At 41.1% G+C, this 22231-nt stretch overlaps 1 protein-coding gene across 1 annotated transcript in view; it reads right to left on the bottom strand.

The window, feature by feature from the left end:
- LOC126291622 (replication protein A 70 kDa DNA-binding subunit) overlaps nucleotides 1-22231 on the bottom strand; it is an 81820-nt gene that overhangs the window by 17325 nt on the left and 42264 nt on the right. Inside the window, exons 6-8 of the mRNA XM_049985173.1 lie at nucleotides 16428-16590; nucleotides 15243-15447; nucleotides 6761-6873 (exon numbers count right to left, since the gene is read on the bottom strand). Coding sequence (XP_049841130.1) covers nucleotides 6761-6873; nucleotides 15243-15447; nucleotides 16428-16590 — 481 coding nt within the window. The remainder of the gene's footprint in view (nucleotides 1-6760; nucleotides 6874-15242; nucleotides 15448-16427; nucleotides 16591-22231) is intronic.

The following is a 22231-nucleotide window of genomic DNA, read 5'->3' as shown; positions in this document are numbered from 1 at the left end:
CGTGAAGAGTTTGACAGAGCACTGAAAGACCTGAGTCGAAACAAGGCCCCCGGAATAGACAACATTCCATTGAAACTACTGCCTGCCTTGGGAGAGCCAGTCCTGACAAAACTCTACCATCTGGTGAGCAAGATGTATGAGACAGGTGAAATACCCTCAGACTTCAAGAAGAATATAATAATTCCAATTCCAAAGAAAGCAGGTGTTGACAGATGTGAAAATTAGCGAACAATCAGTTTAATAAGCCATAGCTGCAAAATACTAACACGAATTCTTTACAGACGAATGGAAAAACTAGTTGAAGCCGACCTCGGGGAAGATCAGTTTGGATTCTGTAGAAATACTGGAACACGTGAGGCAATACTGACCTTACGACTTATCTTAGAAGAAGGATTAAGAAAAGGCAAACCTATGTTCCTAGCATTTGTAGACTTAAAGAAAGCTTTTGACAATGGTGACTGGAATACTCTCTTTCAAATTTTAAAGGTGGCAGGTGTAAAATACAGGGAGCGAAAGGCTATTTACAATTTGTACAGAAACCAGATGGCAGTTATAAGAGTCGAGGGGCATGAAAGGGAAGCAGTGGTTGGGAAGGGAGTGAGACAGGGTTGTAGCCTCTCCCCAATGTTATTCAATCTGTATATTGAGCAAGCAGTAAAGGAAACAAAAGAAACATTCGGAGTAGGTATTAAAATCCATGGAGAAGAAATAAAAACTGAGGTTTGCCGATGACATTGTCATTCTGTCAGAAACAGCAAGGGACTTGGAAGAGCAGTTGAATGGAATGGACGGTGTCTTGAGAGGAGGATATAAGATGAACATCAACAAAAGCAAAACGAGGATAATGGAATGTAGTCAAATTAAGTTGGGTGACACTGAAGGAATTAGATTAGGAAATGAGACACTTAAAGTAGTAAAGGAGTTTTGCTATTTGGGGAGCAAAATAACTGAGGATGGTCGAAGTAGAGAGGATATAAAATGTAGACTGGCAATGGCAAGGAAAGCGTTTCTGAAGAAGAGAAATTTGTTACCATCGAGTATTGATTTAACTGTCAGGAAGTCTTTTCTGAAAGTATTTGTATGGAAGTGAAACGTGGACGATAAATAATTTCGACAAGAAGAGAATAGAAGCTTTCGAAATGTGGTGCTACAGAAGAATGCTGAAGATTAGATGGGTAGATCACATAGATAATGAGGAAGTATTGAATAGGACTGGGGAGAAGAGAAGTTTGTGGCACAACTTGACAAGAAGAAGGGATCGGTTGGTAGGACATGTTTTGAGGCATCAAGGTATCACCAATTTAGTATTGGAGGGCAGCGTGGAGGGTAAAAATCGTAGAGGGAGACCAAGAGATGAATACACCAAGCAGATTCAGAAGGATGTAGGTTGCGGTAGGTACTGGGAGATGAAGAAGCTTGCACAGGATGGAGTAGCATGGAGAGCTGCATCAAACCAGTTTCAGGACTGAAAACCACAACAACAACAACATTGTCATCATCACAATCACTTCCTGCGACATCACCTTTATCTTGCATACGAGAACTGACCCTGTCTTACACTGACAAATTCAATATGCAGGAAAACTTGCACTAGATACTTGGTTTACAGCTGCCCCCCCCCCCCCCCCCCCATTTAAGTGATGAGACGCAAGCATCATTACCCAGGTTTAGTAGCTAAGATGAATTTCCTTTATTTATTTTGATAAATCTAACGTTTCAGAAGAAATTTGAGATTGTTGCCTGAACCTCCCCCACAACTTTGCTATACAGGGTGGTCCATTGATCGTGACTGAGCCAAATATCTCACAAAATAAGCATCAAACGAAAAAACTACAAAGAACGAAACTTGTCTAGCTTGAATGGGGAAACCATATGGCGTTATGGTTGGCCTGCTAGATGGCGCTGCCATAAATCAAAGGGATATCAACTGCGTTTTTTTAAATAGGAATCCCCATTTTTTATTACATATTCGTGTAGTACATAAAGAAATATGAATGTTTTAGTCGGACCACTTTTTTCACTTTGTGATAGATAGCCCTGTAATAGCTCACAATTTTAGACGAACATTTGGTAACAGGTAGGTTTTTTAAATTAAAATACAGAACATAGGTACCTTTGAACATTTTATTTCAATCGTTCCAATGTGATACATGTACCTTTGTGGTCTTATTATTTCTGAGAACGCATGCTGTTACAGCGTGATTAGCTGTGTAAATACCACATTACTGCAATAAATGCTCAAAATGACGCCCGTCAACCTCAATGCGTTTGGCAATATGTGTAACGATATTCTTCTCAACAGCGAGTAGTTTGCCTTCCGTAATGTTTGCATGTGCACTGACAATGCGCTGATGATACATGTTGTCAGGCATTGTCGGTGGATCATGATAGCAAATATCCTTCAAATTTTCCCACAGAAATAAATCCGGGGATGTCAGATCCGGTGAATGTGTGGGCCACAGTATGGTGCTATGACGACTAATCTACCTGTTGCAAAATATGCTATTCAATACCGCTTCAACCGCATGCGAGCTATGTGCCGGACATCCATCATGTTGGAAGTACATCACCATTCTGTCATGCAGTGACACATCTTGTAGTAACATCGGTAAAACATTACATAGGAAATCAGCACACATTGCACCATTCCCATTGCCATCAATGAAGTGGGGGCCAGTTATTCTTCCTCCCATAATGCCGCACCATACATTAACCCGCCAAAGTCGCTGACGTTCCACTTGTCACAGCCATTGTGGATTTTCTGTTGCCCAATAGTGCATATTATGCCGGTTTACGTTACCACTGTTGGTGAATGACGCTTTGTCGCTAAATAGAATGCGTGCAAAAATATCTGTCATTGTCCCGTAATTTCTCTTGTGCCCAGTGGCAGAACTGTACACAACGTTCACAGTCATCACCATGCAATTCCTGGTGCACAGAAATATGGTACAAGTGCAATCGATGTTGATGTAGCATTCTCAACACCGAAGTTTTAGAGATTCCCGATTCTCGCGCAATTAGTCTGCTACTGATGTGCGGATTACCCACGACAGCAGCTAGAACACCTACTTGGGCATGATCATTTGTTGAAGGTCGTGGTTGACGTTACACATGTCGCTGAACACTTCCTGTTTCCTTAAATAACTTAACTATCCGGTGAATGGTCCCGACACTTGGATGATGTCATCCAGGCAAGTGTAATGTGCTGCGAATACATAGAAAGATCCCTTATCATTTAGCTACAAAATAGCAGGTCAGCAACTGGAAGCAATTAATTCCATAAATTATCTGGGAGTACGCATTAGGAGTGATTTAAAATAGAATGATCATGTAAAGTTGATGTCGGTAAAGCAGATGCCAGACAGATTCATTGGAAGAATCCTATAGAAATGCAATCCGAAAACAAAAGAAGTAGGTTACGGTATACTTGTTCGCCCACTGTTTGAATACTGCTCAGCAGTGTGGGATCCGTACCAGATAGGGTTGATAGAAGAGATAGAGAAGATCCAACAGAGCAGTGCGCTTCGTTACAGGATCATTTAGTAATGGCGAAAGCGTTATGGAGATGATAAATTCCAGTGGAATACTCTGCAGGAGAGATGCTCAGTAGCTCGGTACGGGCTTTTGTTGAAGTTTTGAGAACGTACCTTCACTGAGTAGTCAAGCAGTAAATTGCTCCCTCCTACGTGTACCTCGCGAAGAGACCATGAGGATAAAATCGGAGAGATTAGAGTCCACACAGAAGCATACCGACAACCCTTCTTCCCACGAACAATACAAGGCTGGAATAGAAGGGAAAACCGACAGAGGTACTCAGGGTACCCTCCGCCACACACCGTCAAGTTGCTTGCGGAGTATGGATGTAGATGTAGATAACACACGCCCGTTTTGATCACAATATCCATACATCAACACAATATCGGCCTTTTCCGCAATCCGTAAATGGTCAATTTTAACATGGGTAATTTATCACGAAACAAATACCGTCCGCACTGGCAGAATGTTACGTGGTACCACGTATTTATAAGTTTGTGACTAACTACACAAATATGTAATAAAAAATTGGGGTTCCTATTTTAAAAAAGCAGTTGATATCCATTTGACCTATGGCAGTGCCATCTAGCGGGCCAACCGTAGTGCCCTCTGGTTTCCCCCTTCAAGCTAGATGGGTTTCAGTTTTCGTTAGATATTTGGCCCGGTCACTATCAATGGACCACCCCGTTTGGTGCAGAGCATCCAAAATCTACACTTTAGAAGAGGCAGGGTTCCTTCCAGCTTCCATCAAAGTTAATTCCTTCTGCATCTTAGATCTTGTGCATGTTTTCAAAGCATGGTTGATGATAGTCATTGGAAAGAAATAATAGTACTTCCGTAAATTAAAATTTTTAGCATGTGCTGAGCTACAATTACCTAACATAATTTTTCAATCCGTTCCCATTTTTGCATCTAGAAAATTCACTTCTTTTTCAAATGCTTCTGACATCGCCCTTGAATGTTGCAGTTTGTGGGCAATATTTGCACATTTTTAAAACAACTTAGATTCCCTCATCACAAAGGCCTTCAATTTATCAGCGCCATCACCACCAATCTCTAACATTACCGTAATGTAAACTTTATTATGTTTCCTCTGTGGCAATTTTTGCCTTTAAATGCAGGTGTTTTACCCAGTAGAATATTGAAGACTATACTTATGCCCTTTGGTTCATAATGGCATTCAAGTTCTTTTAACTTACCACTCATCCATCCACCAAGTTATTTTGCTCACATTGTTTTCTTTTTCACACACAACTTTGTAATCAAATTACCCCACTTCTTAAAACACTAAACCCAGCTATCAGATGCAGACAGCACTCTGTCTTCAGACCACAAGTGGTCCATCAGGACCATCTGACTGCCGTGTCAGCCTCAGCTGAGAATGCGGACAGGAGGGGTGTGTGGTCAGTACACTGTCGTTACAATGGTTTTCTTTGAACGGAGCCACTACTATTTGGTCGAGTAGCTCCTCAAGTGCCATTATGAGGCTGAGTGCACCCCGAAAAATGGCAACAGCGCACGGCAGTCCGGACAGTCACCCATCCAAGTGGCAGACACACCCAACAGTCTTAACTTTGGTGATCTGACTGGAACTGGTATATCCACTGCAGCAAGGCCGTTGCTCACAGATGTGGATAAGTCCTCAATTATGAGTACACTGCCCATCTCCAACGTCTTTTAACGTATCACACCGTTCACAAGGATGTTTGAACAAAATTTCTGAAACCGGTTCTTTGTCATTTCTTCCAGCTCTGCATATCTGAAGTAACTTTTGTTTTTCTTTCTTCTTGGATTTGAACCACATTTGTTTGCACTTTCCGAAACTGAGTTACATTTTTTAGTGATGGTATTCAGCGTGGACACAAGTATCCCTACACTACATGCAAGTTCAACACACATTCCAGGGTGAATCACAGCGCTTCCCTGAGCATTTTTACTTTTTCTTCCATCTGAACTGTCTTCACATCTACATTTATAATATTCTGCACCTTAAAACTCTAACAGAAAAATCAATGTTGTTGAACATCTAACAGTCACAAATGTATTAGCTACGAGCAACAGTACACACAATTAAGATTCTCTGCTCGGTGGCTGATGGATAGCTGTGGGAACATATCAAACAGTCTCTGTGCATATCTGAAGCTTTCTTGGTGCATCCAACTGTGGCACCCTCAGCTAGCTGATGATTGTGTTTAGTGTGTCCATGTACAATAAACCAAACTGTATTAGTAGTTACAAATACTGGACAGCAAATATCCACTGTGCATAATTATAATCACAATGTGAAGGTAGCACTGAAATAATGTAGTTACAGTAATAACAGTGGGAAGTACTGTCACTGGAAACAATTAAATATTGATCAGAAGTCTTACATCGTCTTCCAAATTATACTGACAATTACTCCTGTGAGCCAGGGAGCCCCCTCGGAGTGAATAATTAATATATTCTGTTAGCTCTGGCGCAGCAGCAGCAGCAGCAGCGGATGCTCCACTGGCACCATTAAATGTTCTGACTAACAATGACAAATAACCAATGCAGATATAGATAGAGGGAAACTCATGGCGTGTGTAAAGACCACCACCACGCCAGTGTCATTTTACATGAAAGACTCTTTTCTGCCATCAACATTGTTTGATTATATCATAGGATACTTATAAATCTGATAACACAGAAGTGGGCACAAATTAATGCTGTTAACATAGCAAATTTAATGGAACCCAAAAAATATGGAAACATTATATGAAAGTGAGGTTATCCTGTATTTATCAGAAAAAGTTTATTGGAACTGCAATGCCAAATTAATTCTTTTTTGATTTTATAATGCCATAAACATGTGATTAGCGTTACTTTGGAGGGGAAAAATGTTTGGCACATTTTCTCACCATGCATTAAAAATAAGAAGAAAAAGATAAGCTGTGAAGATATCTAATTATTTTGAGAGAGCACATGAATAGGATTCACAGTCAAGGAATAGCTCTCAATAGCATTTGTGAAGTACAATTTGCAATCTATTAAGACAAAACTATTGTGGCTGATATACACTATACTTAATTATGTTCTACAAAAGGAAGTGTTAATGAAACAGAGTGCTGAAATATCCAATGAATGTAACAATAAAACAGCCACATACAGAGCTCAAATGTTGCAAATTAATAGAAAATAATCAGTATTCAAGTTAAGTGGGCTACAAGCTCAACACCTGAACCTATTACAGGAGCTTCCTTACCGCAGTGTTGCTCTGGTCAACAATGGTAACCTCACGTTTCTTCATTTCCCTGTTTGTTGTTCTAGCTGTGAAAACTTCAACGCCACCAGCTGCCTTTAGTACGCCAATGACATCTGCACACAGATAAATAAAACAAAAGATTAATGGTGGCTTGTTGCATAATCACAGTTTTAAAGACATAGTGTACTCACATTTGAAATAAATGTAATTTATCAAGCAGGTAATGTGAAGTTTTCAAAAAGAAGGTTATTTATAAAGAAGTTTTAATGTAATGCCCATTGCTCAGCCATCAGGGCCTGCCAACAGCTGTTGACACAGGGGTTGTGTCACGTGGATTGGGTGAGGAGAGAAATAACACTGGGAGAGGGAGAGAGAGCTGGGGGGGGGGGGGGGGGTTATGGCTCAAAGGGGAGCTGGTAGGTGTGCGAGGTAGGAATGCGGCACACGGGCACCACAGCCAGTGGCCTGTGGGAGTGGATTGGGAGGGGGTAACAGAACAGAGGAAAGGGGGGGGGGGGGGGTGTTTGGAAGACTGTGAAAAAGCGGAGGGTTAGTGGAGATTGAGGCCAGGTGGGTTATGGTAACAAAGGACATGTGAAGAACTTCATCTACATAATTCAGGAAAGGTGGTTGGGTGGGGAAAGAGCTAGATGGCACATATTATGAAGCAGCAATTGAAATCAAGTGAGATGTGCTCTGCACAGTGTTCCGTCACAGGGTGGTCGACTCTGCTCACAGATAGTGTGTGGTGCTGCTCACTAATTCTGGCAAACAGCTTACTGGTGGCCACTCCAATATAAAATGCTGAGCAGAAATTGCAGCAGGTCTGGCACACAGCATGGCTGCTTTCACAGGTGTTGCTGTCCCTGATGGGGTACGATAAGCCCATGACGGGACTGGAGTAGGTATGTTGTGTCAGTGTCTCAAGACAGGTCTTTACCTAGGTGAGTGGGACCAGCACAGAGATTGACCAGGATACTGTGCAAATTTAGTGGACAGCAGACACCACTTCATGAGGGGTGGTAAAGATCCTGGGTAGAATCCTCAATTCTGGGCAAAATGATAAAAATAGTCTAAGCCCTGGTGACTGTTCAGCCGCTATAGTCTGGGATGATAACAGGTGGCAAGTGCAGTGCCCGAGATCTTCAGCATTCTGGGCAAGGGAATTCTCATAACTACTGATATGTCATTTTGGTGTATGAGGAGTGACAGGGGAACGGCCTAACCATATGATTAAAAACAAATAAATGTGTGTGTTTTAAGTTCAAGCATCAGAAAGCCTGCATACAGTGGTTGTTGATCACTCAAGGAGCTGAGAGCTATATTTGGTTTGCATTAAATTCAAGAGCTGCAGTGACTTTATACATCAACATTTTACAAGTGACAGTCTCTGGACAGCTGGGTCAATACTTTAAGACCGGAACTTCCTAGCAGATTAATACTGTGTGCAGGACTGTGTCTAGAACCAGGGTCCTTTGCCTTTTCCACACGTTTCTGGATTTAAAACTGAGCAGTGGATGAGACCTGGAATTATCTGTACTGTTTTCGGTGATGTGCTCCATGAAGATTAAAAATTGCTTTTTACATGGAGATTGTCATATTTTTCGTGGACTAACTGTTGTACTTCTGCAAAACTGTTGTCATATTTTTTGTGGACTAACTGTTGGACTCCTGCAAAACTCTAGCACTACGGGATTTTGTATTTGGATGACTTAAATAAATAGTTGCTTAAGAGAATCTGATATGTGATGTTTGAATATATATTTTACCTGCAATTCTTAAGTTTAACCGGCAATCCACTTACATCCACTAATTGTTTCACTGTTAAGTTTGAATGCAGTGAATAACAAATAAATAATTTAATTTATACTTCCTTTTTTCGTGTTTCGGATTAGCTATCTAAATATTATTTAAACTCAGAAACTTTTTAGACTTGGCACCATTTTACCCCACCCCCTACACACACACACACACACACACACACACACACACACACACACACACACACACACACACACACACACACACCTGCTGTCTCACTCAGGCAACTGAAACTATACTGCGAGCAGCAGCAGCTCCAGTACATGATGGGAGTGGCCACTGGATGGGGGTAAAGAAGAGTCTGGGGCTGGAAGTGGGAGGAATAGTATTGTGGGGGTGGCGGACAGTGAAGTACAGCAGGTTAGACAGAGGGCAAGGGAGAGGTGGGGAGTTGGTGGGAGTAGCAGAAAAGAATAGAAATAGAAAGACTGGATGTGATAGTGGAAGGACGGCTGTGTAGTGCTGGAATGGGAACAGGGAAGGGGCTGAATGGGTGAGGACAGTGACTAACGAAGGTTACGGGAACATAGAATGTATTGCAGGGAAAGTTCCCACGTGCACTATTCACAAAAGGTGGTGTTGGTGGGAAGCATCCATATGGCACAGGCTATGAAGCCGTCATTGAAATGAAGTATATCATGTTTGGCATTGTGTTCAGCAACAGGGTGATCCACTTGTTGCTTGGCGACAATTTGTTGGTGGCCATTCATGTGGACAGGCACCTTGTTGGTTGTCATGCCTACACAGAATTCAGTATAGTCGTTGCAGCTTACACTTGTAGACCACGACTTGTTTCATAGGCAGGAAGTATGGGACAGGTCTCGCATATAGGTATATTACAGGGGTATGAGTCATGAGGTAAGGGGTTGGGAGCAGGGGTTGTGTAAGGATGTTGTTGTGGTCTTCAGTCCTGAGACTGGTTTGATGCAGCTCTCCATGCTACTCTATCCTGTGCAAGCTTCTTCATCTCCCAGTACCTACTGCAACCTACATCCTTCTGAATCTGCTTAGTGTACTCATCTCTCGGTCTCCCTCTACGATTTTTACCCTCCACACTGCCCTCCAATGCTAAATTTGTGATCCCTTGATGCCTCAAAACATGTCCTACCAACCGATCCCTTCTTCTAGTCAAGTTGTGCCACAAACTTCTCTTCTCCCCAATCCTATTCAATACCTCCTCATTAGTTACGTGATCTATCCACCTTATCTTCAGTATTCTTCTGTAGCACCACATTTCGAAAGCTTCTATTCTCTTCTTGTCCAAACTAGTTATCGTCCATGTTTCACTTCCATACATGGCCACATACGTGTGTAAGGATAGACAAGTATATTGTATAGATTCAGCGGATGGCGGAATACCACTGTGGGAGGAGTGGGAAGGATAGTGGAAAGGGCATTTCTCATTTCAGGGCACGACAAGAGGTTGTCTAAACCCTGGCAGAGAGTGTAATTCAGTTGCTCCAGTCCTGGGTAGTACTGAGTTACGAGGGGAATGCTACTCTGTGCCAGATGGTGGAGACGTTGGGAGGTGGTGAGAAACTAGAAAGATAAGACACAGGAGATTTGTTTTCGTACAAGGCTGGGAGGATAATTTTGGTCAGTGAAGGCGTCAGTGAGGTCCTGGGTAAATTTCGAGAGGGACTCTTGTCACTGCAGATGCAATGACCACTGGTGGCTAGGCTGTACAGAAGGGACTTCTTTGTATGGACTGGTGGCAGCTGTTTAAGTGGCAGTGTTGTTGGTGGTTAGTAGGTTTGATATGGCTGGAGGTACTGATGTAGCTATCTGAGGTGAAAGTCAACATCTAGAAGGTGACTTGTTGGGTTAGTAGGACCAGGTGAAGCAAATGGGGGAGAAGTTGCTGAGGTAATGGAGGAATATGGATAGAGTGTTCTCATCTTTGATCCAGATAGCAAAGATGCCATCAATGAATCCGAAGCAGGTGAGGGGTTTAGGGTTCTGGGTTTTTAGGAAGGATTCCACTAGATGGCCCATGAGTAGGTTGGTATAGGATGGTGCCATATGGGTGCCCATAGCAGTACCCCAGATTTGTTTGTAGGTAATACCTTCAAAGAAGAAGTAATCGTGGGCGAGGATACAGTTGGTCATGGGGACTAGGAAGGAAGTGGCTGGTTTGAAATCCATTGGGTGTTGGGAAAGGTTGTGCCATGGACATTCAGCACTTTGCTGTCCTCCACTCCCACCATACCATCCCTCCCCCTCCACCCCCTATCCTCCTCCTTACCCCCTCCCAGTCACCACTCCCATCATGAACTGGTTCTGCTGCTCGCAGTGCGGTTTCAGTTGCCTGAGACTGCAGTCTGTGTGTGTGTGTGTGTGTGTGTGTGTGTGTGTGTGTGTGTGTTGGCAAAGGCCTTAATGGCAGAAAGCTTTGATTGTGAGAGTCTTTTTGTCTTGCCTATCTGTGACTCAGCATCTCCACTATACGGTGAGTAGCATTCCTTTTCATAATATTGTCAAAGAAGGGAAAGTCGCAGTTGCTAGAGACTACAACATATCACAACAACTAATAAGTCTGTGGAGTCAGCGCCAAAAACCGGAACGAACAACAGCCATTAAGCCACGGTCAGAATGCCCTCGAAAAACAGCAAGGGGAGGACAAAACGATTTGTAAGCAGTTTGTTGCTGACCCAATAAAATCAATCGACAAGTCAGGGATGACCTGAAGTAGCATCAAGGATTGAAGCTACATGTCTACTGTAAAAAGCCTTTTGGTAGCAGGTGATTATATGGTAAAGAAACATCATGTATAGGCAGGATACAGATTTCCAAGAAGTATCAAATTTGAAATGCTAGTCTGGGGTAATGTTTATGGAGCAATGATAGTAAATTTAATATAATTTCTTCTAATGGTGTGCCGTATTTGGTGACCAAAACGGCAATACAAAGTACCACCCACTGACCATTATGCACAGTGGTAGCAGTGTCATGGTGTTGTGATGTTTTTCTAGGTGTGCGATTGGTCCTCTAGTACAAGTATTGACATTACAGAAAAGAACAGATTTCACATAGGAAAACAAATATGCAACATAATTATATACTTCAGCAGGACAATGTTTCATAACATATCTACAACCATTTAAAAAGAACATTTCAGATAACAACATTGAACTTTTGGCATGGCCAAGACAGAGCCTGGATCTAAACAACATTTAACATCTCTGGGATACATTGGATTGATGTGTTCGTCATAGAAACTACTCAAACAAGGGTCAATTTGCTGCTGCATTATTGGACAAATGGTCGGCTTTACTTGACGTATTACAGAAATCTGTAGATTCAATGCCAAACAGATGTGCAGCTATGATCAAAGCCCATGGGTACACAAAAAAATACTGAATTGTTCTTCAGATTACTCAATAGCTTCGTTTTACTCTTACATACTTAGAACTACAAATTACTTTCGAGCTACAGAAATTGTTATTTCTGTTTTAAGATAACTTTGCTTAAACTAAATATAGTTTTGTAATAAGGTATTAGAATTAAGTATTTTTCAACTATCCACGGGCAGTTATTTCTATTACACACTCACATTTATGCAGTTGTAGTCAATGCTTTACACAAAATACTTTTGACCACTGCTGTACATTTGGAGCTTCAAGAACGATATCATATTCGATGATACACTCTCAGCTGCGTTAAAAACTTTGTTTAAACAGTTTAATTCTGAAAACTAATGGAATGAAATACAAATGAACAATTAATCAGTAGCAAAATTTTATCAAAGAAATAATCAAGGAATCATAAAAATAATACAGGAACAGGAGTTATGAGTATGTTATTTATCTGGTTAAGGATTTGTCTCACAAAACTACTCCAGAAATGTTGATACACATCACAAAGTGAAAACATTGCACAATGTAATTTTGTATTAAAATATGCTGCAATACATTAAAGAAAACAGTTAAACAGAAAAATGAAACCTTACACACACACATGCAGTATAACGACAGCATTTTATAGCACGAGTAATGCACTTCAAGTACAGCTCAAAATGTGGCTCTCAGCAAATGTATCCTTCCTTAGACAGTACACATCAGCAGATAGTGGGTGCTATGCAGTACATACCTTAAGTCTCATTTATGAGAAACAACCACCCAGTGAAGTGGTAGGAAAACTACAGGGAGGTGAAGTTTTTCCTTACTTATTACTGTTAACATAGTAGTCATATTTAGTTATTTACACACTGTTTGATCTTGTAACTGTGACCAAACTATCAGTTCTGTACAATGTAGAATGCATACTTACTTCTGAAGAGGAAATTAGAAGAACTATGCGACAATTTGCCCTTGTCTCGCATTCCTGTTACTGATCTCTCAGCTGTTTTTGCTCACAAATGAAGTGGTCTAGGTACATGTTTGCAAGTTACATTAGCAACCCCTGAATAGACATGCATACTAGCTAACAGAGGGTACATTTGCAGAGACTACTGTTGTGAGCTGTTGCTACTATAAAACACTAAGCTTATAGCACAAGTATTACGTTAGCACACAGTTGAGGAGTCAAGTCACCAATACATGCAAACAGCCACAATGTCTTGACCGACTACACTGTAGAGACACCGCAGTCCAACTGAGGTGACAGATCATATACGATGGAATAGGTGACCGGAGAAAGGTAGCGAGGAAGAGAAAGCATGGTTAGAAGGAAAAGAGACTGATGATAGAAGCTCCTTTGAACTGTGTCACGAGATGATGATGATGATGTGTGATTTATGGGGCGATCAACTGCGCAGTTATCATCACCCGCACAATTTCCCAACACTTGCTAAGCCCAATTTTGCCACATTCCTGGATGATGAAAACACAAACACCCAGTCATCTCGAGGCAGGTGAAAATCCTTGAACCTGCCTGGAATCAAACCCAGGACCCCATGCTCGGGAAGCGAGAACGCAACTGCGAGACCACGAGCTGCAGACTGTGTCACAAAACACTGCTGTCTCCCAAAAGCTATTCCGCCGTCCACCCAGTCTAGAAAACAATGTGTGGTATCAACATTCGATACCACATTTGTTAGGGGTTGCAGATATCAACCCCAGTCCATAATAGATACTGCTGGAACCACGAGTTGCGACTAGGGCTGCTCCGCGGCTTGTGACAAGTATCTGGAGAGCTCTCATCCACTCTTGCTCGGGACATCAACTAGGAATGTAGCATAGCCTTCAGCTGATAGGAAGCAACTTCTAATAAGGCGCTTAGTCAAGTATGGCTAAGTAATGCCTCTCTAGATATCTATTTGTAATTATAAGTATGCAGCATATGATGAAGGCTGTAACACAAGTTAAGTACAATATATATTATTTTTTACCTATGACTACTAATTATCACAACAGCAGTTTTGTGTGTGTGTGTGTGTGTGTGTGTGTGTGTGTGTGTGTGTGTGTGTGTGTGTGATCAGCAATCTGTGGCCGAGGACAAAGTCAACTCCTTGGTGGAGGAAAGATTTGCTGACTAACGAATACTACCACAAGCTGGTCACAGCCCGAGCCATCTGGATCCAGTCCCATCAACAGTAACTTCTCTGAACAGACAGTAATAGCCTTCACTACACATCTTTCAACACACAACCCTCCTGGCCTCTGTCACTGCTAGCCCATTCCAAACCCCACATCCACTCCTGCCCCCGCGGCTCCTCACGGATCTTATTCTAGACTCCACATGCTGTCCGTAAGACAGCGGTTCAACCCCCCCCCCCCCCCCTCCCAGTCCAATTGTCCACATCATTGTGTGCCACATCCAACTTTCCCCTGCCTGCACCACTGTGAGCCCGACAGTGGCCCGTTCCTGTCCTGTGTGTGCCTGGTGCCACTCCCTTCCAGCTATCGGTAATACTCTGCCCCCTCATCAACTTCACTCGATACGACCCCTCACCGCCAGTACAATGCGGTCAGAGGGCACAATATTGCTGTGCACGTGTAAGCAAGTAAATGGACATGTGTTCTGTTAGTTCTTCCCTTAGTTCAAGAGGAACATTACTTTCAAAGCTCAGCAAAATTCTCAGTCTTGTTTCAGTGTTTACTGATAAATCAAGGCCTCAAACTATATAGTCACCTGTCACTTTTACTCTGTCCACATTTACATTCTGTGAATTATTTCCATTACCATATTTATAATGTGCATTGTTCACGTTATTCATGAGGTACATTATAGTACAAGTGTACAGAAAACATAATGCAATGTTTTCAGTTCATGACGTATACAAATACAACCACATCAGTTATGTGGGGAAAATCCATAGAAGATAAATACAATTTAAGCCTCACGCCAATATTTGCTTGATTTTGTCAATTTCTTGTGAAGTTTTATTGTAAATCTTTGCAATCAATTTATTGTTTTACTGCATTTTATCATCTTGTTATTTCCCACTGCAATGGGCTAAATCCAAAATCAGTTTAACAATGAAGTTTTTAAATGATGTCCAGAGGTGCTCATACAAATAAGATGTTTCTGAAAATTACACAAGCATTAGAACACCACCAGTCCAAAATGTTTTACTTACAGTTTCTTCTATTTCATTTAGAGGTTTACTCATTTCACAGTTTCATATTCTGGCTCTAATTATAAATCTTAGTGCTTGAAATGAAACGGATTCTGTTCAAAAACAAAAATTATGCTCTCTCACACAGACAAAGATACTTACCGACAATTGCCGTGAGTTCAGTTTCAGCGAGCTTGTTCAGAGGTACGAAATTAAAGGTAATGTGAGGGATATCAGTAACATCTTCATGACATGGTACAACAGTAGTCTCACCCGTAAATGTCATTTCGTAATCATTATTCACACTGGTAAACTTCTTGTTTGCTGGTTTCAACTGACACCTACTAATAAAATACACTCTATCCACCTGAAACAAGTTACAATATATTAATCCATGTGAAAGCAATGGTGTACATCTTTCATGATTGCACTTCAGAAGTTACATCTCATAAAAAGAGTGACACACTACTCATAAATAAGAAGCTGAAAATGAAACTCTTTTCTGGAAGAACCACGGCAACACTTTGCTTCGTAATATACTAGCTGTCTATTTTGTCCATGATTATCCAATGGTATGCTATGAGGAAAATAATTTTGAAAAGTGTCAAAATATATGGCTCATAAAACATCTTCACATATTACTGCTTATTATTTAAGTGAATAATGTGAGATTTTATCAGCAATGAGACTCCTCCATGACTGGAAATGATTTCATCTACTTGCTGCTTTAATTTCTTCACACAAAACTTATTTATTTAAATAACAGATTTCCGTCCTACTTTCAAATGTCACATCTATAAGATGGAATCACCAAAGTCTGCCACCATTTCATCGGTAATAAGTTCAGCTTGCAGGCTGTTATTATACTAATCTCTTTCCTAACCTGTGAGATTACATCATGTAGAACAAATAGGCTACACACAGAGACAAAGCATATAATGAAAACAAATTAACACTAATGGTATTGGCTTCGAGTCATAACCAATATCATTTCTTGATCATTTCTACAGCTGTTGTCCTGTTGTTAACTATAGCTATCAATCACTGTTATTCTGATAAAGGTGTAACCCATGCTGAGTGATAGCAGATGTCTGGTGGTTGTGTTTATAATGAATTCTGTGACAGATGGGCCATGAAAATGAAGGCTGCCATTTGTATGTTAACAATACTATCCATACAGCCACACGCCAGAACCCATCACACAGAAACCTGTAACTTCGGCATGTCCAATCTCAAAATGAGCCTGAAAAGGCTTACAAACTAGTTTAGGGAAATAAACAAATATTTTGTAAGTGACTAGTCACGGTTTGCTGCGTCTATGTTCAACAAAAGTTTCAGTTCACTCACCTCTATGAGGTCAAAAAATTTGTCACACTGTTCCTTAAACGCTGTTGCACGTATCTCCCCAGATTCATCCACCAATTCCATTGAAAATAGTTTCCCTTCTCCTCTTGCATTTGACCAAGTTTTTATTGGTGTCTTATTTACAACACGAGCTTTGATTACCCACCTGGAAGCAGACAGAACTGAATGGAAATCTGATTACATATTACTTCTATAAAATATTTTAATGGATGCAACACATTTCAGTAATAATATTTCCCATTTTTATAAAGCCCACAGATTGTTGTCAAAATGTGTGCACTTCAAAATTGGTTTGGTACCACCTAGTCAGGAATGTCTTTCACACACACTGCTCAGCATAGTATATATAATCTGTAGCTGAATATGAAATATTTATGGGGGAATGCTAATTTTAATACTGTATCAGAGGTCAAATTTAAGGATGCAGAAGCATGTATCACCAAGGGAAAGATAGGTACTGCCTACAGGGAAACTGAAGGGGTATTTGGAGAAGAGAGATTCAGCTACACGGGTATGAAGAGCTCAGATGGAAAGTCAGCCCTAAGCAAAGAAGAGAAAGTAGAAAGATGGAAGGAGTATATAGAGGGTCTATACACAGGAGATGAACTTGCAGGCAATACTACAGTAATGGAAGAAAATGTAGATGAAGATGGGACAGGAGATATGATACTGCAACAAGAAGTTGACAGAGCACTGTAGGACCTAAGTCAAAACAAGGCCCTGGGAGTATATGACATTCTCTCAGGACTTCTAATAGCCTTGAGAGAGCAGGCCATGACAGAACTTTTATGCCTGGTGTGCAAGATGTACGAACAGGTGAAATACCCTCAAACTTAAAAGAAAAAAAAAAAAAAAAAAAAAAAAAAAAAAAAAAAAAAAAAAAAAATATATATATATATATAGTGTAGTAATTCCAATTACAATAAAAGCAGTTCCTGGCACTGATCTATCAATTTAATATTTCTTGGTTGCACAATACTAACACGAATTCTTTACACAAGAATGGAAAAAACTGGTACAAGCCAACCTTGGTGAAAATCAGGCTGGATTCTGGAGAAGTGTGGGCACATGCAAGGCAATACCAACCATACAACTTATCTTAAAAGACAGGTTAACTAAAGGTAGCATTTGCAGACTTTGAGAAAGCTTTCAATAATGTTGGCTTGAATACTCTCTTTGAAATTCTGAAGGTTGCAGAGCTAAAATACAGGGAGCGAAATCTATTTACAAGTTGCACAGAAACCAAATGGCAGATATAAGAGTTGAGAGGTATGAAGGGGAGACATTGATTCAGGAGAGAGTAAGACAATGTTGTAGCCTATCCCCCCATGTTATTCAATCTGTACATTGAGCGAGCACTAAAGGAAACCAAGAAATATTTGCAGAAGAAATAAAAACTTTTTGAGGTTTGCCGGTGACATTGTAACTGTCAGAGACAGCATAGGACTTAGGAGAGCAGTTGAATGGAATGGACAGTGTCTTGAAAGGAGGATATAAGATGAACATGAACAAAAGCTAAACAAGGATAATGGAATGTAGTCGAATTAACTCGGGTGATGCTGAGGGTATTAGATTAGGAAATGAGGCACTTAAAGTAGTAAATGAGTTTTGCTATTTGTGGAACAAAATAACTGATGATGGTCGAAGTAGTGAGGATATAAAATGTAGACTGGCAATGGCAAGCTAAGTTTAAAAAAAGGAGAGAGAGAGAGAAAAATTTGTTAACATTGATTTAATGGTTAGGGAGTCTTTTCTGAAAGTATTTGTATGGAGTGCAGCCACGTATTGAAGTGAAACATGGAAGATAAACAGCTTAGACAAGAAGAGAATAGCAGCTTTTGAAATGTATTGCTAGAGAAGAATGGTTAAGATTAGATGGGTAGATCACGCAACTAATGAGGGGCACTGAAGAGAATTGGCGAGACAAGAAATTTGTGGCACAATTTCACCAAAAGAAGGAATCAGTTGATAGATCACATTCTGAGGCAACAAGGGATGACCAAATATAGTCCTGGAGGGAACTGTAGTGGTGGTGGTGGTGGTGGTGGTGGTGGTGGTGTAGGGTGGAGGAGGAGGAGTAAAAATCGCAGAGGGAGACAGAGAGATGAATACAGTAGACAGAGAAGGATATAGGTTTACTTATTTGGAGATGAAGAGTCTTGCATAGGATAGAGTAGCATGGAGAGCTGCATCAAACCAGTCTTCGGACTGAAGACACAACAATAATGAATTCCCCATTACTATTTCACTCATTTTATGATGTATATGTAAATAATGTTTGATAATTTAAATAGTTTCATCAACCGTTAAAATACACGACTGTTACACCCAAGGAAAGAAGTTTTGCATTGTTTGATGTGGACGTCTTCAAACTTGTTTCAGAGTACAGTTTCACGAAGGAAAATTGATTGCTGGTGCACTAGCTACTATTTTCTTACACAATACCAATATGTAGATGACACACTAGTTTGATCTGGAGACACAGAAAAATGAATACACAAATTTCACTTGCAATGAAATAACTTGCAAAAAATGCCACACAATATATCAAGAGCAACATAATGAAATAAAATTTACAATCTCAAACGACAAAAATTTAGTAACATACAGATTAAACAGGTTCTAGTGGAACAACTACTCACTGCAAATTCACAATAGCTGTTGCAATCCAAATCGCAGACCTGCATTGGGGGACTAGCAAACTATCCAGTAACTAAAGGAAACAATTTATGAACTAGAAACACTAACAAAAATACCTGAAAATGATTAGAATCCCACCTTAGATGACAAAATTTGTGCTTAAAAGCTACAAGCCAATGAAAATAAAGACAGTATTAACTTACCCAAAATACTCTATAACAAAAGGGCTCAGTTCACTGTCATACCACACTGGGAAAAATTTTCACACAAAATCTAGCATGCCCTTAAGAAAAAACAACCTAAAACACAATGGATGTGAGAAAATGTTCACAATGATCGATTGATTTATTTATTTTAACAGGAGAGCTAAAACAGCTTAGGTCTGACCCGCCACTGCCCGCACCAAAACTAGGTTTATTGTGTGGTATCGCTCCCTGTATATCTAGTAAAGCCAATAGTGCAAGGAGTCCCTCTACCAGTTTTTTGTTAGACAATTTCTTCATGTCTAGTTGTCCCGAAGATTCTGTATCTTTTACTTCCCAATGCCAAGCATTCAAAGATTAGGTGTGGTGCAGTTTCTTCACCCTCATCACAGATCCTACATTTAGGGTCCCCTTCCATTATACCCATTGTGTGTAGGTGTTTTTTTAAGTTCCCATGGCCGGTCATCAGTCCAGTCACGAGTTTGATCTCTTTCCTGTTCAATCCCAGGATTACAGAGCTTCTTTTAAAATATGGCTTGGGCATCATTACCTTACCATGTTTTTGTTTATGGGCCTTGGACCAATATCCTACGTGCTGTTTCCTAAGCCAGTTCCGTAGTTCTCATTTGATCATAACCTTGATGATTGTCAGGACAGGTTCCGGTCCAATAAATGGAGTTGTTGCCCCCATCCTAACCAATCTATCGGCTTCTTAATTGCCACAGATCCCTGAGGTTTACCCTATTGCTTCCCCCTAGCTCCACCACAGCACTGCGGCAATCTGCAACAATTTTAGATCTTGTTGCAGGAGCTGCCAATGACTTCAGGGCTACCTAGCTGTCTGATTAGATGTAGATGCTACACTCATTGTAGCACCTATGGATATTCTCCTCCACACATGCCCTGATTGCAGTAATTTCAGAGCTTGGAATACAAGAGACCAGTTTCCCTAGAGAGATAATGCTCACCAGTCTTGGCTGAACCCCGTACAACCCTGCCCCAACGCCTTGGTCTGTTTTCGACCCACCAGTGAACCAAACGATGTCCCCCATACGGTGTCTTAACAGTTTTTTCCCCACTGCTCCCTACTTCTAATTATTATGTTGCAAGGTTTGTCGAAGCAGTTGAGAGTTGTTATATAGTCAGCAGGCATTTCCCCAGCCATACCTATATTTACCTCACTCACTATGTTAGTGTGTGATTCTGGATATCCGAATGAGACCCAGATTTGGCCAGTTTTAAGTCTGTGCACACCAGCTGCTGCCACCATCTTGACCCAAAGGTGAAGTGGAGGCATATCTAGCACAGCTTTCATTCCAGCAGTTGGTGTGCTGCTAATTATGCCCGTTATGGCTAAGCAGGCCAATCTCTGCACCTCAGCAAGCTCTTTAGCAACTACCCGCTGTTCTACCTTCTTCCACCACACTACGGCCCCGATAGGAAATCCTAGGTCTAACCACTGTGGTGTGTATCCAGTGCATACCCCTGGGGTTTAGGCCCCACTTTTCGCCACAAGCCCTCCTGGTACTCACTATAGTACTTTTTGCCTTGGAGCAGATACTCTTAATATGAGGGGTCCAAGTTAGTTTCTAATCCAACGTTACCCTTAGATATTTCACTGTCCGCTTCACAGGTAAAGTTTCATCGAAGAGCTTTAGATTCCAACTTGAATGCTGAATATGTCTCTTCGTAAATGGCACCATGACAGTCTTCTTATTCCTGACTGTCAGTGAATTTGCCAAGTATTAATATGGCAAGGTCATCTGCATATCCTTGGCAGAAGCACTGTCTGGTACTTAGTTCGTCAATGAGTTCATTCACCACTAGATTCCACAATAGAGGAGCAAAAGTCCTCCTTGTGGGCAGCCTCTAGTGGTATTAATTACCACATTTTCATTCATCATGGTAGCCTCTACCTTCCTTCCACTAAGTATGGCCCTGGTCCACCTCCATATAGTGGTCCCCAGGTCATGAACCTCTGCTGCCCTTACCATGGAATTGAAGGTCGTATTACTGAAAGCCCCCTCGATATCCAAGAAGATGCAGAGGGCTATTTCTTGGAAGTGAAGTGCTTTTTCCACCTTCCAAACGAGTTGGTGGAGAGCTGTCTCATAATTTACCTGGTTGGTATGCGTGTTGGTTCAGGTGTACAGGGACTCTACTTAGCCTCCTCTCCCCAACATATACATTAACCGGTTTCTCCAACTTTTGAGAATGATGGAGGACAGACTGATTGGTTTCATATCCTTGGCCTTGGTATGATCAATTCTCCCTGGGTTTGGGAATAGCCTGCGTAGGACTTTTATAAGCTTTCCTCCTGCCTGTTGCAGGAGAGCCAGAAATATTCCATCTGGGCCAGGTAACTTTAACGGTTGGACTGTTTCCACCGCCCACTGAATTTTGTTGAAGTTCACACACTCCTTGGCCGAGTCCCAGTACTCTCTTCGAGTGCCTGAGAACCGTTGTCTCTATCAGGTTACATACTGGTCTGTGTTGTCCGGCAGAGAATATTGAGGAAAGCGAGTTTTGAGGAGCAATTCCGGCGTCTCATGAGCTGTCTGTATATTCCCCATCCTCCATCAACGTACCTCCTGGATTGGTTGGTACTCTAGTGAGGTTCTTGTGATGTCTGGCTTGTGCAGCCGTGCCCTCCACTTCCTCACAGAAGGCCTTCTAGGATGCCTCCTTTGCTTGTCTTATTGCAAGATTGTAACTGACAAGGACATAAATAAATTTCAAAATAAGATTGAGAGACAATGTGACTCTCACTGGCATAGGATATCTTCAATTAGTCCATATCTGAAAGAACAAAAATCACATATCTGTGACATAACTATCCTTGTCAAGCCTATACACCATTCAGACAGTAGCCTACTAAATAGTTTATAAGAAACATATTTTCACATGTACCATGAAACATCTTTTTTTAAAAAAAGAATCTCT

This window comes from Schistocerca gregaria, chromosome 9 (genome assembly GCF_023897955.1).
Source record: "Schistocerca gregaria isolate iqSchGreg1 chromosome 9, iqSchGreg1.2, whole genome shotgun sequence".
Lineage (NCBI taxonomy): Eukaryota > Metazoa > Arthropoda > Insecta > Orthoptera > Acrididae > Schistocerca > Schistocerca gregaria.
The sequence above is the reverse complement of the archived record's forward strand: the minus strand, read 5'-3'. Positions and strand labels throughout refer to the sequence as shown.